The sequence below is a fragment of the Pistacia vera genome, unplaced genomic scaffold (assembly GCF_008641045.1).
Source record: "Pistacia vera cultivar Batoury unplaced genomic scaffold, PisVer_v2 Contig11, whole genome shotgun sequence".
Classification (NCBI taxonomy): domain Eukaryota; kingdom Viridiplantae; phylum Streptophyta; class Magnoliopsida; order Sapindales; family Anacardiaceae; genus Pistacia; species Pistacia vera.
In genome coordinates, this window is record NW_022195137.1 from 258895 (window position 1) to 273504 (window position 14610).

The 14610-nt window shown below is 36.0% G+C and overlaps 1 protein-coding gene across 1 annotated transcript; it reads right to left on the minus strand.

Annotated features, from left to right (window-relative positions):
* Positions 1 to 10688: 10688 nt before the first annotated feature.
* LOC116138282 (F-box protein At3g17710-like) lies at positions 10689 to 11855 on the minus strand. The gene has a single exon (XM_031423996.1). The coding sequence runs from the start codon at positions 11853 to 11855 to the stop codon at positions 10689 to 10691; it is 1167 nt and encodes a 388-aa protein (XP_031279856.1).
* Between the last annotated feature and the right edge of the window lie 2755 nt (positions 11856 to 14610).

Consider the following 14610-nt stretch of genomic DNA (forward strand, 5'->3'; position numbering starts at 1 on the left):
GACATTTATTATTTTTAAATCCATAATTACATTATCAATTTTTTAGAAATATTTTTAGTTGAAAAACTAATTAGAGATACAAACTTTTATACATAAATTAACGTGTACATAAATGAGTATCTGTAAAAAATCAACTCAATAAATACTAAATCAATGTGGTATCAATAGAACTAAAAAATCTATTTACGGGCTAAAATGTAATGTCCAATGGATAAGGGGGCTAGAGAAACGAGAAAGTTAACTTTAATAATACTAAATTGTTGTGTTAAAAAACTGTGGAGGGCCAAGTTGAAAAAAAATTGAATCTATAGGGATGAAATTTATAAGTTTTTATCACATACTGGCCTCTACCAGGTTTTTTTATAACATGATGTGGTATATATATTTTATATAAAGAAAGTTGACTTTTTTTGGACATTTGTTTTATTTTTAGAATTATGTTTCTTTGAGTGTGGATTGTAAATTAATGGACCATCTAAAAAATTATATAATAAATCAAATATCGTGTCATTTTTTTCTTAAATTTTAAAGAATAATTATGATTAATTTGTAAAGTAATTAATAAAATTTTCAGATCTAAACTTCCAAAAGTTAAAAGTCAATGAACTGGTTGTTGGCTTTGATTTCATAGTTTGTGAAGCTAGCAACAGGTCGTTAATTTTTAATATCGTATGTTATAAATTTAAGAACGTCTACACCAGAGATTAACTATATAGACACCAGAGATTAACTATATAGAAAATGCTACACTCACAATCTCTTCTCACAACCTCAATGTAGTAACTCGCAATTGATCAGCTCTCGTAATAGATCCCACTTGATAAATTGCGGATGATACCAGTTGCGAGCTGCCACATCAAACTTCCGATAGAAAGTTTGTGAGAAGAGATTATGGGTGTAACATTACTCTTAACACTATAGGAGCATTTGGTTGGGGGTAATATAGAATTACTAGAGTTATGTCATCTTATATTACTTAATTACCACGTTTGGTTCTCAAGTAATATAAAATTCCGATAATCTTCAAATACCAATAGCAGTTACTGTTGGTAATATTGGAGGTAATCTGATTATCTCCATTTTTTTAGGTATTATGAAATATAAAGGCAGTGTAGTAGTTTTGGTTTAAGGGAAGATATGGAATATAGAGGCAGTATAGTAGTTTGGTTTAAGAGAGGATATGAAGTATATTTGGGGTGTGTTTGCAAAATAGTAGACTTATGTAATCTTGGGGGTGTGCCTGTAAAGTATCAAACTTCTATAATGCGGTGCGTTTTGGCTTAATAATGTGCATGAATACTGTACAATCTTGTAACTGTTTCAGTCAGTAAAGTTTTTCTCTTCTATTCAGTTGAAACAGAGTCTCGTATTTTCTCTTTAGTTTTTTGCTTCTTTTCTTGATTTTCTTCAAATCCTTCATGGTATCAGAGCTATAGACAAGCATTAATGGCTGATTCTAATCTTGAGTTTTCCAATTTTGGTGCGAAATCAGAATCTGAGCAAGTTGCTAGCTTTGGAGCTGGTAATTTAGCTACTCATGCTACACTACCTACACTCTCGGTGAAGCTAATGGAGAAGAATTATGGGTACTGGAGGTCCCAAGTCTTCCCTGCTCTTGCATCACACGACCTCGATGGCTTCATTACCGGTGAGAATACATGTCCTCCCATGTTTTTACTTGAAAAATCTACTACATGTGAAGAGTTTGTCAAAAGATCAAACCCTAAGTACTTCAATTGGAAACGCACAGATCAGTTCTTAGTTAACTGGTTGTTTTCATCCATATCTGAGTCTATGTTCAGACATGTAGCTAAATGTGTTAGTTCGTATGAAATTTGGAATACCCTAGAATTACATTTCTAGTCATTTTCAAAGGCCGAGACTTTACACCTAAGAAATCTGTTACAAACCACAACAAAGGACTCTTTGAGTATCAATGAGTATGTTTTAAAGATGAAAGAGTTAAGTGATGAGTTAGTGGCTAGTGGAGTAAATATTGGAGATGAGGAATTGCTTTTGTATATTTTGGATGGTCTTGGATTAGAATATCATGCGGTAGTAGCTAGTTTAACACACAATAGCAGTACAACTAGTATACATGAAGCTCAATTTTTACTTCACAAGCATGAGATAAGGCTAGAGCGACAGAATAGGGCTTTAACAAACTTTCATGAGCATTTAACATCTGCACTGATAGCTTCCAAGCAAGGATCAGTAGATTCTCCCATAGGAATTCCAGTGAATTCTAATATGACAGGGACTGCAATTCAGAATAGCTCACATATGGTACAATCTGGAGTATCAAACTATTCCCCTATGTCTGGACTATGATATCAGCATGGTTACTCACCTGAGGTTCATGGGAATAGGATCTCTCATCCTGTAGATGCTAGCATCAATTATGTGAATATAGGTTATCAAGGAAGTGGATTTAATCGAACCTTTTACCCAGCTGTACCATCACAGTCCTTTGCTCCTAGTGTTACTGAGTTTCATGGTAATGTGATGAAAGGAAGAGGCAGAGGTCGAGAATACTTTAAGCCAAGATTAATTTGCCAAGTATGTGGCAAATCTGGGCATTCGGCTCTACAGTGTTACCATAGGTTTGATCATGAGTATCAAAGCTTTATCACACCTTCTTATGGCTCACCAGTTCATGTTTCTCAATATAATGCAACAGGTTCTCACTATAATGCAACAGCTCCTGTCCAAGATAATTTTTCTCCAGTTTCTAGTGATTCTATCCAGGGGTTACTAGCCATTAGTTGTCCTCAACATAACTCCTTGGATAACTCATTTACTGGCTTTTATGATCACTCGGCTCCTGCACTGATTAATGCAAATCAGAATTACATAGCACCTGTTGTACCTGTTGCTTCCTCTTCGTATCAAAGCACACCTCAGTATCAGAACACAAGTAGCAATACCTCAAATGCTGCATTTTCTAAGGCTGCTCCTGAGTCATTAGTATCTGCAAGAAACAATTATCAAGCAGTAGCAACTTCTCAAATAGTGAATGATCAAGCCTGATATATGGATTCAGGAGCTTCTCATCACATGACAGCAGATGGCTCTAACCTGATGTTTAAATCCAACTATCCAGGATGTTCTAAAGTTCAAGTTATTAATGGAGAATCTATTCCCATTACCCATACAAGTATGCTTTTGGTGCCTTCTTTTGATACTCATAAAGTTGTTAAACTTACGAATATACTGTGTTTTCCAAAGATTGCAAAGAACCTGTTAAGTATCTCACATATTACTAGGGATAATCCTGTTATAGTAGAGTACCATACTGATGTTTGCTTGGTAAAGGATAAGCATAGTGTGAATGTGCTACTTCAAGGGATTGTGAAGAATGGTCTTTACCAACTGGAACTGTCCACTCATGTTAGCCTTTCTGCACAAGTCTACAGCAATGCAGTTTCTTCTTTACCAATAAAAGCAGAGTGTTATTCCAATGTTGGACCTCACACGGCTGGTGTTGGCTTGAGCTTTGAAGCTATTCAACCTTCTAGTTCAGGATTAAAGAGTGCTATTAATTTTGCTATCTGTAGTTTTAGTTGTAACAAAGATACAAGTCTAGATTTGTCTTTGTTAAGGCATGCAAGATTTCATCCAAATATGAGAACTCTTCCTGCTGTGTTGGAAAAATTAAATGTAAAGCATAATGTGAGTAATAAAAATGTTGTCTTTTGTGAAGCCTGTAAGTATGGGAAACTACAACAGTCTCATTTTCTAGCATCTAGATCTACAGCAAAGGCCCCCTTAAAGTTGGTTTATTTTGATTTATGGGGCCTAGCACCTGTACTATCTAGGGAAGGCTATAGATATTATGTCATTTTTGTAGATGATTTTAGTAGGTTTACTTGGATTTATCCTCTGAAACTGAAATCTGAGGCTTGTGCTGTGTTTGTTCAGTTTCACTTTTTTGTTGAGAAATAATTGAATGGGAAACTGAAATGCTTACAAACAGATTGGGGTGGAGAGTTTAGGAGTTTTTCTGGCTACTTACAACAAAATGGAATCATGTTTAGGCACCCTTGCCCTTATCTTCATCAACAAAATGGGAGAGTAGAGAGAAAACACATGTCTATTACGGAGTATGGCCTGTCTATTCTGGCACATGCTGGTATGCCTCTGAAATTTTGGTGGTCAGCCTTTAGTATAGCTACCTTAACAGATTACCTACTTTAGCCCTTGCGTTTGTCTCCCCCAATTATACTCTATTCAACTAGGAACCCACTTATGATGAGTTTAAGGTCTTTGGTTGTAGTTGTTATCCATATCTTAGACCCTACAATAAACATAAGCTACCTTATCACACAAAAAAATGTGTTTTCCTCAAGTATAGTCTGTCTCACAAGGGTTATTTGTGTCTATCTGCTACTGGTAGAATGTATATTGTCAAACAGGTGAAATTCAATGAAGTTGAATTTCCTTTCAAGACTGATTTTAAGTTGAATATTTCTGTTGGTACTTTTACTCCAAATTCAGTATCTAAGAACAACACAACTCAACCTTGGCCTGTTCCTTAGCATATTTTAAGAAACCTTGATAAATCTGGTTTTGAGTTTGGTTCATTTGCTTTAGTTGCTCTTAATTCTGCTTCTAACTCACCAAATTCCACTCCTGGGGGTTCCACTATTCCTTCAAATGTAGCTACTGTTTCTAATATAGTTTATCCATCATCTGCTTTAGTACCACATTCTTCTTTAGATGACTTAAATGTTCTGTTTGATTCAGTGAATACATCTCCTGGTGTTGATGTAGTGTGTCCAGCTTCTGATTCAGTACCATGCTCTCCTTCAGGGGACAAATATTCTGGCATAAACCTAGAGGTAGTGCTACCTTGCTCCTCTAATTCAGCACTTAATGTTCACCCTACGGTTACTAGGTCTAAGAGTCACATTGTTAGATCCAAGTATCAAGCTTTAGTGTCATCATCCACCATATTTTCTGAGCCCAAATCTGTAACTAAAGCTCTGCAAACTCTTGAGTGGAAACAGGCCATGGAGAGTGAGTATCAAGCATTATTGAAAAATAAGACATGGGAATTGGTTCCGTATGAAGTAGGCATGAATGTAGTTGGAAGTAAATGGGTTTTTGAGACCCAAGTTAATTCAGATGGTACATTACAGAAATATAAAGCTAGGTTGGTTGCCAAAGGCTTCCAGCAAACTCCGGGTTTGGATTATTTTGACACTTTCTCCCCTGTTATCAAGGCTGCCACAATTAGGATTGTGTTGTCATTAGCAGTCCACCATAATTGGCCTATACAACAGCTTGATGTTAATAATGCATTTCTGAATGAGGATTTAACAGAACAAGTTTTTATGTCACCTCCAGAAGGTTTTTCAGATTCAGATTCTTCTCACACCAGACTGGTTTGCAGGCTTCATAAGGCCTTATATGGTCTAAAGCAAGCTCTCAGAGCATGGTTTGATAAGCTGAAAAATGCTCTGCTGGACTGGGGTTTTGTTCATTCAACTTCTGATTTTAGTCCATTTTTTTTACAAGAAAGAGTCTACTGTACTATATCTCTTAGTATACATTGATAATATTCTTGTGACAGGGAATGATTCTCAGCTTATTTCTCAAGTGGTGACTGATTTGAACAGCAAGTTTGCCCTAAAAACCCTTGGTGAAATTTAATACTTTCTTGGTTTTGAAGTTAAGAGAAGTAGTTCAGGATTATTACTGACCCAAACTAAGTATGCCCAGGATTTGTTAAACAAAGCTGGTATACAGGATTGTAAACCTTGCTTAACACCTATGGCTATAGGTCTTAAACTTGGCAAGTAAGATGGTGAAGTTTTTGATCAACCAACACTCTATAGAAGTATTATTGGAGGGCTGCAATACCTTATTTTGTCCAGACCAGATCTGGCATTTTCTGTCAATAAATTAAGTCAATTTTTGTAGCATCCTACACTGGACAGCATGTAAAAGAGTTCTAAGGTATGTTAAGGGTACTTTGGAGTATGGTATTCTATTTACAAGAGATAAACCTTTTACTTTGGAAGTTTTTTCGGATGCAGATTGGGCTGGAGATGTGACTGATTGTAGGTCAACCAGTGGCTACAGTGTATTTCTTAGTGGAAACTTGATTCAATGGTCTTCCAGAAAACAGAAGGTAGTGTCAGTATCTTCTAGTAAGGCAGAATATAGATCACTCAGTCAAGCCGCTACTGAATTGGTATGGGTGCAGCATTTGTTTACTGAACTTGGGTTTCTCATAAGTCATACTCCAGTAGTTTGGTGTGATAATATGAGTGCTGGAGCACTATCATCCAACCCTGTTTTTCATGCCCGCACAAAACACATAGAGATTAATGTGCATTTTGTACGAGAGCTGGTCACCAGAAAATTGCAGAATGTGTATATTACTTCCAAATATCAAATAGCGGATATTTTAACAAAGGCTCTAGCGAGTACTAGATTTGCAATGTTAGGGGACAAGCTAAAAGTTAGCTCTTCTCTACCCAGCAGTACTGACAGTTGAGAAGAATATTTTCTGGTTCAGAGTAACTTGCAGTAAATGTTTCTAGTTCAGAGTAACCTCAGTCACTATCTTGCAGTGAATGTTTCTGATACTGAGTAACCTGTAGTGATTCAAAGTAGTCTGTAGCGATTAGAATGTGAGGTTGTGGTATGCTGCAGAATTTATTTGTTTTTGTTTTTGTTTATGGTATGCTAAATCAGATGTCTGCAAGGGAGTTGTATTGTGTTGATAGGATTTCTGTAAGGTTTGAAGTTGTTGCTACAAAATATTTGTTTTGTTTTGTTTTTTCCTTTTTTTTTTTTTTTTTTTTTTTTTTTGCAAATTTGAAGTTGCAAGATGTGAATATGTTATGCTAAATCAGGTATCTGCAAGGGAGTTGTATTTGTTGATAGGATTTCTGTAAGGTTTGAAGTTGTTGCTACAGAAGATTTTTTTTTTAGCAAATTTGAAGTTGCAAGATGTGAATATGTTATGCTGTAGAATTTTTCTTTTTGAGCAGATTTGAAGATGCAAATATAGTAGCTTTGCTTGATTGTTATGTTCAATTGTTAAGTTGATGTGCTGCGTGTTTTCTGAGCAAGAACATAATGCCATTGTGAGAATGCTGAGAAGATTGTTGAGTAGTTTGGTTTAAGGGAAGATATGCAATATAAAGGTAGTGTAGAATGCTGAGAAGATTGTTGAGTAGTTTGGTTTAAGGGAAGATATAAAATATAAAGGCAGTGTAGTAGTTTTGGTTTAAGGGAAGATATGGAATATCGAGGCAATATAGTAGTTTGGTTTAAGAGAGGATCTGAAGTATATATGGGGTGTGTCTGCAAAATATCAGACTTATGTAATCTTGGGGGTGTGCCTGTAAAGTATCAGACTTATGTAATGCTGTGCGTTTTGGCTTAATAATGTGTATGTATACTGTACAATCTTGTAACTATTTCAGTTAGTAAAGTTTTTCTGTTTTATTCAGTTGAAACAGAGTCTCGTATTTTCTCTCTGGTTTTTTGCTTCATTTCTTGATTTTCTTCAAATCCTTTAGGTATTGTAAGATTAACAGGGTAATATTTTTTTGGTTACAATTCTATCTCTTATTAATAAAATTTTAGGACTATAATGCCCTTATTTTTAAATTTATTTATATGAATATAGCTTTTACAATTTCACCCCAATTAATTAGCTTTTTGGAAAAAAAAAAAATACCCTTGACTTCAAAACAAATGGTAGACCATCCAAGCCAACACCCCCACCCACTTGCTGTCGGCAACCACCGTTGCAACCAGCTGCCGCTGTTCATTGATATGGCCATTTTCGGCCAGATCTCTAGCCAAAAATGGCCATACGGCACATGGAGGCCATTTCCTGCCTTCTATGCGCCGTTAGGTTACCGCGGCAGTGGCTAGGTTGGTGGGGGTGCTTTGTTGATTTTCCAAACTTTTATTATGAGGTTGTTTTTGCTAAGTTTTTAAATGCAAGGGGGTTATAATAATCCAACAATAATCAATATTAAAAAATAATATAATAATAATATTTAATTAGAGGACAATTCCATAATTTAAATAACATATCGACCAATTTATTCCTCTCAACCAAATATATTAATAAAACATACCCACCAATTTATTTCAACTAACCAAACACATTTTTCTAAAGATTCCCAGTAATTTTCAAGGTAATCTAATTTTTCAGTAATCCAACATTCCCTAAACCAAACGCACACTATATATATATAACTCATGTAAGGTTGATGACGGACTCATTTAAAGATATGAACATCCTATGGGTAGTCAAGATCTTTGCCCATCCAAAATTACCATGAATCATCACTCCATTAGTTTAGTGTAAATCTCATGTTTATTATTATTTTTTTTTTTCATTTTCTAACCATGCAATTAATTTCTGTAACATTTTATTTGCAATTAGCATTTGTTATTTTATAATTTTGATCAATTTATCCGCAATTTAAGTATGAAGTTATTTCTCTTCCCTTCTTTCAAAAATTTTTTTAGGCCTCCATCCGATCTGTTTTCATAATTGAGCTTTTGGAGAAACTAATTAATGTTTATAAACCAAGATAAAGTCTCAGTGGTGATTAATTGCACCTACTGTAAACATTTGTCCTGCCATCTCAACTCAAAAGCAAAAAAAGTGTTCTCTCTCAATTACTCAAAATTAATTTCACAACCAATTACTATAAGAACACTTAACAAACATTCGGTTTCTTTTCTACTGCGGTTGATACATGTTAATAAGCTTGTTTTTTTTTTTTTTTTTAATTTACTCTGTAATTTTTTTTCCTTTTATTTATTAATTTCCCTCTCTTTCTAATGTTGTCATTGGTTAACCTTTTGGAAGTGATCCAAGAACGCTCTTGGATGACTTAAAAAATGGTGAATTATATATATATAATTTTAATTCGACTAATTAACCATACATCAAAAGGCAAATATGATGCTAATATAGATAGAAGATTAAAGGTGTAACAATTCTAGAAAATATATATGAACCAATACAAAATAAATAATGAATTTAGGGTGTGTTTGGTTGGGGGTAATATGAGATTCTAAGGTAATATCATCTTATATTACTTGATTACCATATTTGATTATCAAGTGATATATGATTCTAATAATCTTTCAAAACCAATAGTAGTCATTATTGGTAATATATGAGATAATCTGATTACCTCCATTTTCTTAGGTATTTTAAGATTATTTGGCAATCTTATTTTTGTTACAATTTTGCCCTTGATTAATAAAATTTTATGACAATAATGCCTTTGTTTTAAAAACAATTTACAATAAAATTTGTGGACAATTTTAACCTCATACTCAGGATTTTTAAGACAAAATTACCCTTGAACTTCATCAAAATTGCCCAAGACCACAACCAGCCCTAGCCAACCAAGGGACTGTCGGCCACCAGCCACCACCACCAGCAATTGTTGGCAATCACCGAAACAGTGCACGGCTATCGGATTTGGCCGGTCGTGCATTAGAAACGGCCATTACGATGACTACCAGTGGTTGCTGGCCGGCAGTCCCTTGGGTGGATGGGGGTGATTTTATTACAAATTAATGTTTTATATTGTTGGAGTGTTTTAGCAAAATTTCCAATGTAGGAGGTTAAAAGAAATCATTCAAAAATTAATAATAAAAATAATAGTAAAAAGAATATTATATTAATATTTAAAAATAAGAGTAATTTAATAATTTATATAACTTACCCACAAACATATCAATATAACATACCCACTAATTTATTCCAACCTAACCAAACACATTTCTCTAAACATTCATAGTAATTTTCAAGATAATCTATCTTTCCATTAATATAACATTCTCAGTAATACAATATTCCTAGAACCAAACGCATCCTTAAGGGATTGAAGACAACATACTAAAAACTAAAATAAAAATAAAAGTATGAACTTTAATTCGGTCTTATCCCATAAAAAAAAAAAAATCTTTGATCTTAACAAATCAGTTAAATTTCTATTTCAACTAGCTTATATCCTAATCAATTTTTGAATAATTACTTGTTATGTATAGTTCATGATAAAATCAAGAAAAAAATAATAATAATAATAAATAAGTTGATGTATTAATTAAATTTATCTAAAACTAACATTTAAATTGAAAATGAGGCCATAATAGTAAAGTCACAAAAAGGAAGAGAAAAAATCACGAGTTAAATGAAAAGTTGTAGTTATGCTCAAGCGTGTGTACATAATTATATATTGTTCATTGGAAATGTGTTTTGTGGAAATATTTTATGTTTATTTCAAATAATTAAATCTTATTTTGGGTGTGATTTTTCGTGGTTGATATTGCCATGTGGACCAATTGTATGAATTGACTTACACAAAATGCGGCAAAAATGATGGAATTCAAAAAACTAATATGATCCATTTGTCTTTTATTTCCAAGAACCAATTGCCTTTGATCCTAACTGCGTTAAATCAGAAAAACATATGCCTCTAAAGAAACTTGTTAAATCAGTTTTGCCTTTGTAAGTCAGTTTTAAATTAATAAACAAAGTGAATGATTCATTGCATCATGCCATTTAACAAAAAAATTCTAATCTTCTGGGTTTGTAAGCTTACTCTAACATTACCTTAAAACCCTTCCAACTTTCATAATTTTTCAACCACCTAAATAATTATATAGAAAAACTTTTCATATAAATTCCTCTAGTCCTTGATAACTGAAAGCTGCATTAGATAGCCGGCCGACTCACCGAGGGGGGCAACATGGTTCATCTGGTTGGTATCCATGGCAATATATTTCACCTCTTTGGTATCCAAGTTGTACCAATACAGAGAATGGGCGGTGTGTTGTACGAGCATATACCCAAGTTTGTTGTTGCAGCTCTCTGTAACTAGCCATGGCAGGAACACACCTCTAAAGAAACTTGTTAAACCAGCTGGTCTATTTACTATGGAGTCAAGACAGATTTTGTGGAGCTTAATCCAAATACTTTCATCTGAAAGCTTCAGAAACCATATGTCTAACTCATCAGGAGAGGTTGGATTGGCCAAGCAAAGTGATTCTTTCATCTCCAAAAACTTCATTTTGTAATTCCCTGACGGCGGAAAACTGTCTTGCGGCGGGCAAGGAACCGGAATGCTTGCCATGAACTCTTCTGTTGCAACGTTCATTGGTTGTACAAACACATCATAACCTTTTTCAGGTCTTTCTGCTATCCAATATAAAATTCCTTTCACAACAATTGGTAGAAATTTGTGCCTTACGCTCTGCAACAATGGAGGTGTCGACTGCCTCCAAGATTCTTCATTTTCCGAACCCAACGAACAGATATAGCAATGGTCAAGATGGGCAAGTTCACCAGAGAACGAAAGCACCACCGCCTTATATTTTTGACTTGATGCATCATAGACCAACACTAAATAACGGCCAAGACTTTGCTGGCAAATGTGCAAGGGAGGAAGCAACTCGCGCCGGTGATGAGTGATGGCATCATAAACAGAAAACCAGGTTGTCAGAGAAGAGTAGTCATGATCAAATAGCATTAAATTATCACAAAATGCCACCGAAAACAACATAGGGCTAATTGGGAACTGGAAAGGGCCTAAGTTGGTTGCTGTCACTCCTTTCTCGACCAATTTATATGAACAATAATAACCATAAGATCTATAAGCTTCTCTTCGCCAGGAAAAAATGATGACTTTTGACATACATTTTTGAAGGTGGAGCTTGGAGAAATTGGAGTCAGATATCAGATTGCACCACTGCCTGCAAACGCTTTTAAATCTCACTAAAGACTTTGTCGGAAGCCTCGTTAATATATCATACTGAAAATCTTGAGGCAAGTAACACCCTCTTTTTCTTTCTTTCATGCCTGCTATATGAAAGCTTAGACTAATAAAATTCCCTAAAACTAATTCTAAAGAAAAAAAAAAAGAAAAATAAAAAAAAACAAATAACATATTAAAACATAATAAGTCTGATATAAAAATTAATAATCACAATAATGCAAAATTTTCACACCAAATTGAAAATCGATTGGAAAACCAAGCGGGATTTGTTCTTACCTTCTCGTGTGCTAATAAGAAAGTTCATTATCCAGATCGGGAATTTGCAAAATGATTATTTCCTCACCTAATTCAAAATAAGAAAATAGTAGAAATTTGTTAACTTTTGACAGATAATTTTGAAGGTGGATGTTGGAGAAATTGGAGTCAATATCAGATTTGCATCAGTGCTTGTAGAACTTTTGAATCTCACTAGCGAATTTTTAGGAAGTTGGTAACACTCCTTTCTTCACAAGATGCTTGGTAAACTTGAGAGATTGTGGTGAATATATATAGAATATTAGGTATCGCTTTAGTCATATCACAAGCCAATAAAATTTTGTTATATCATCCTCAAGGGATTGTTTTGAGTTTCTTAGTTCAAACGATAAGGTCACCTACCACAATAATATTATACATTGTGACTTACTTGATCCTTTAGGTTTATATAGTATTAAATGAACTTCGAAGATTAGTTGAGGTACGTGCAAGTAGCCCAGACACCCTGGTTATAAAAAAAAATAAAAAATTTGTGTTATATCAATTTTTTTTTTTTTAAATAATGTATATTTACATCGAATACTGTTGATGCGTGATTTTGACACCAACGACTCGCACGTGGGAAACGCTGAGCTGGCTCAGGAGACACACACCGAATATGGGAGTGAGTGTATGAAAAGAGATACGAGGTTTAAACTGGTTCGGATGCTCAATAGTGAATCCTACGTCCACTGATATAGTATTTATGTTTATAGGGGTCAAGTCATGGTCTGCGAGCTGACTTTATAGCATTGGGATTATAAATGAGAGAGAGAATAGTTATTATAGAGTTAATAGGGCTAATAAAGTGTAGAATGAGCGAATCCCACAAACGGGAGAGAGGCTTTCTATTTATAGTGGGATACATTAGTGTAATCATTGCTAAATCCGTATAAAGGGGGACGGATCCTGCGCAGATCCTTACTTGCATCCCGTCGTTTACCTACTTCGAGGGTTTTATGATACATGTGCAGAGATTTAGACATGTGGGCATCCCCCAGCCTTTCCCCAGTCTGGCGCGCACCTACTGTACTAACGAGAGTGTGCTATCCACATTCCCACGCGATATAGCTACGCCAGAACATCTGCGGGACCTTCCCGAGGCCTAATTACTCACACTGACTGGGTGCCACATCACCCCCAAGACCTGACTACTTGCACTAGTTGAGTGCCACGTCAGCCCCAAGACCTGACTACTTGCACCAGTTGAGTGCCATGTCAGCCGCACCTTCTCAAGCATAACAGAAGTCCCCTAGTTTTTAAGGTTTGTGGATCGAACCTTGGAAACTATAAATGCCCTGAGCTGATGTGCTTGAAGAGATGCTGGTTGATATGACCTGTTGCACTTAGCAATTTTCAAGAGGACAGATGGCCATGATGTTCTCAGGCCATGATGTTCTCAGTTGATGTCGCGTCACCTCATAGCCGACGTGAGATAAGATTGAACAATCATGTCGCCTCACAAACGATGAAAAATTCGAAGGGTCTCCTCGCTTCGCGATGGATGGTGAAGAGTGTTCTAGATAGTGACCTCTTCAGATACCATTTGTTGCGTCTTTTGCAGTGGGCGCATTAAATGTGTTGCCCTTTGCTCTGACATATGTTTCTGATGTGCCATAAATGCCAGCTAGATGCATTGAATGCGAGCCATGCCGAAACGACATTCCCTATCAGAGCATTAAATGCAGGTGTGGGTGCATTAAATGTGGAGGAGGGAAAGTGCGCCGTCGCTTGAGCGTTTCAACGGAAGGGGATGATGGTTTGGTTTCTCGAGGCGTGACGGTCACTCTTCCTCGTTGATTCACGACATGTGGTCATGATCAACGGTCGGATGTGTTTTCCGTCCAAACGTTGCTTGATTTCAGGAAACCAAAGTGCCATTCCCTTCACTATAAAACCCCAAACTCCCTTCAGGCAGAGACACAAACACTTTCATTCTCACGGGAGGATAAACTTTCGTAAGCCTTGATTCTCAGAGTGGTGCTCGTTTTTCTTTCAAAGCAGAAGCCATCTTTCCTATCTTGAGAGGTAAAGATGACTCCTTTCTGTTTTTTGATTTTGCTTTTGGCCTCCTTTAGTTGTCGTGCGACAACTATCAGTCGATCACTTGTTGGAGATAAGATATTCTTCGTTAGGCCGAAGCCATTATGGTGGCTCACCGAGTATTCGGCTAGGTTTTCTGTAAGTTTTTAGGGAGGAAATATCTCTCCTCTACGTCATCATATGGAATGGCGTATGAAGACTGAATGGTACCCTTTTGTCGTCTCTACAGATTACAAAATGGACCCCTCAACGACCAGGACCGAGGAAAGGGCCAGCTCACCAACAGAGGATGCCCCTGCGAATCCTCCTGGGGAAATTTACTCTGCGCTTACTGATGCCGAGCTGGGAAGAGTAATCAACCAGTTTGCTGTTAGCGTGCGTGTTTTCCACGAGAAGGAGTACACTGCTCGGGATCTACCACGTGGAATGGCCGCAATCTCCAAAGAGATCTTCAAGGGTGGGGGGTTGATCCCTTTCCACCCATTCATCAGGTCGGTCC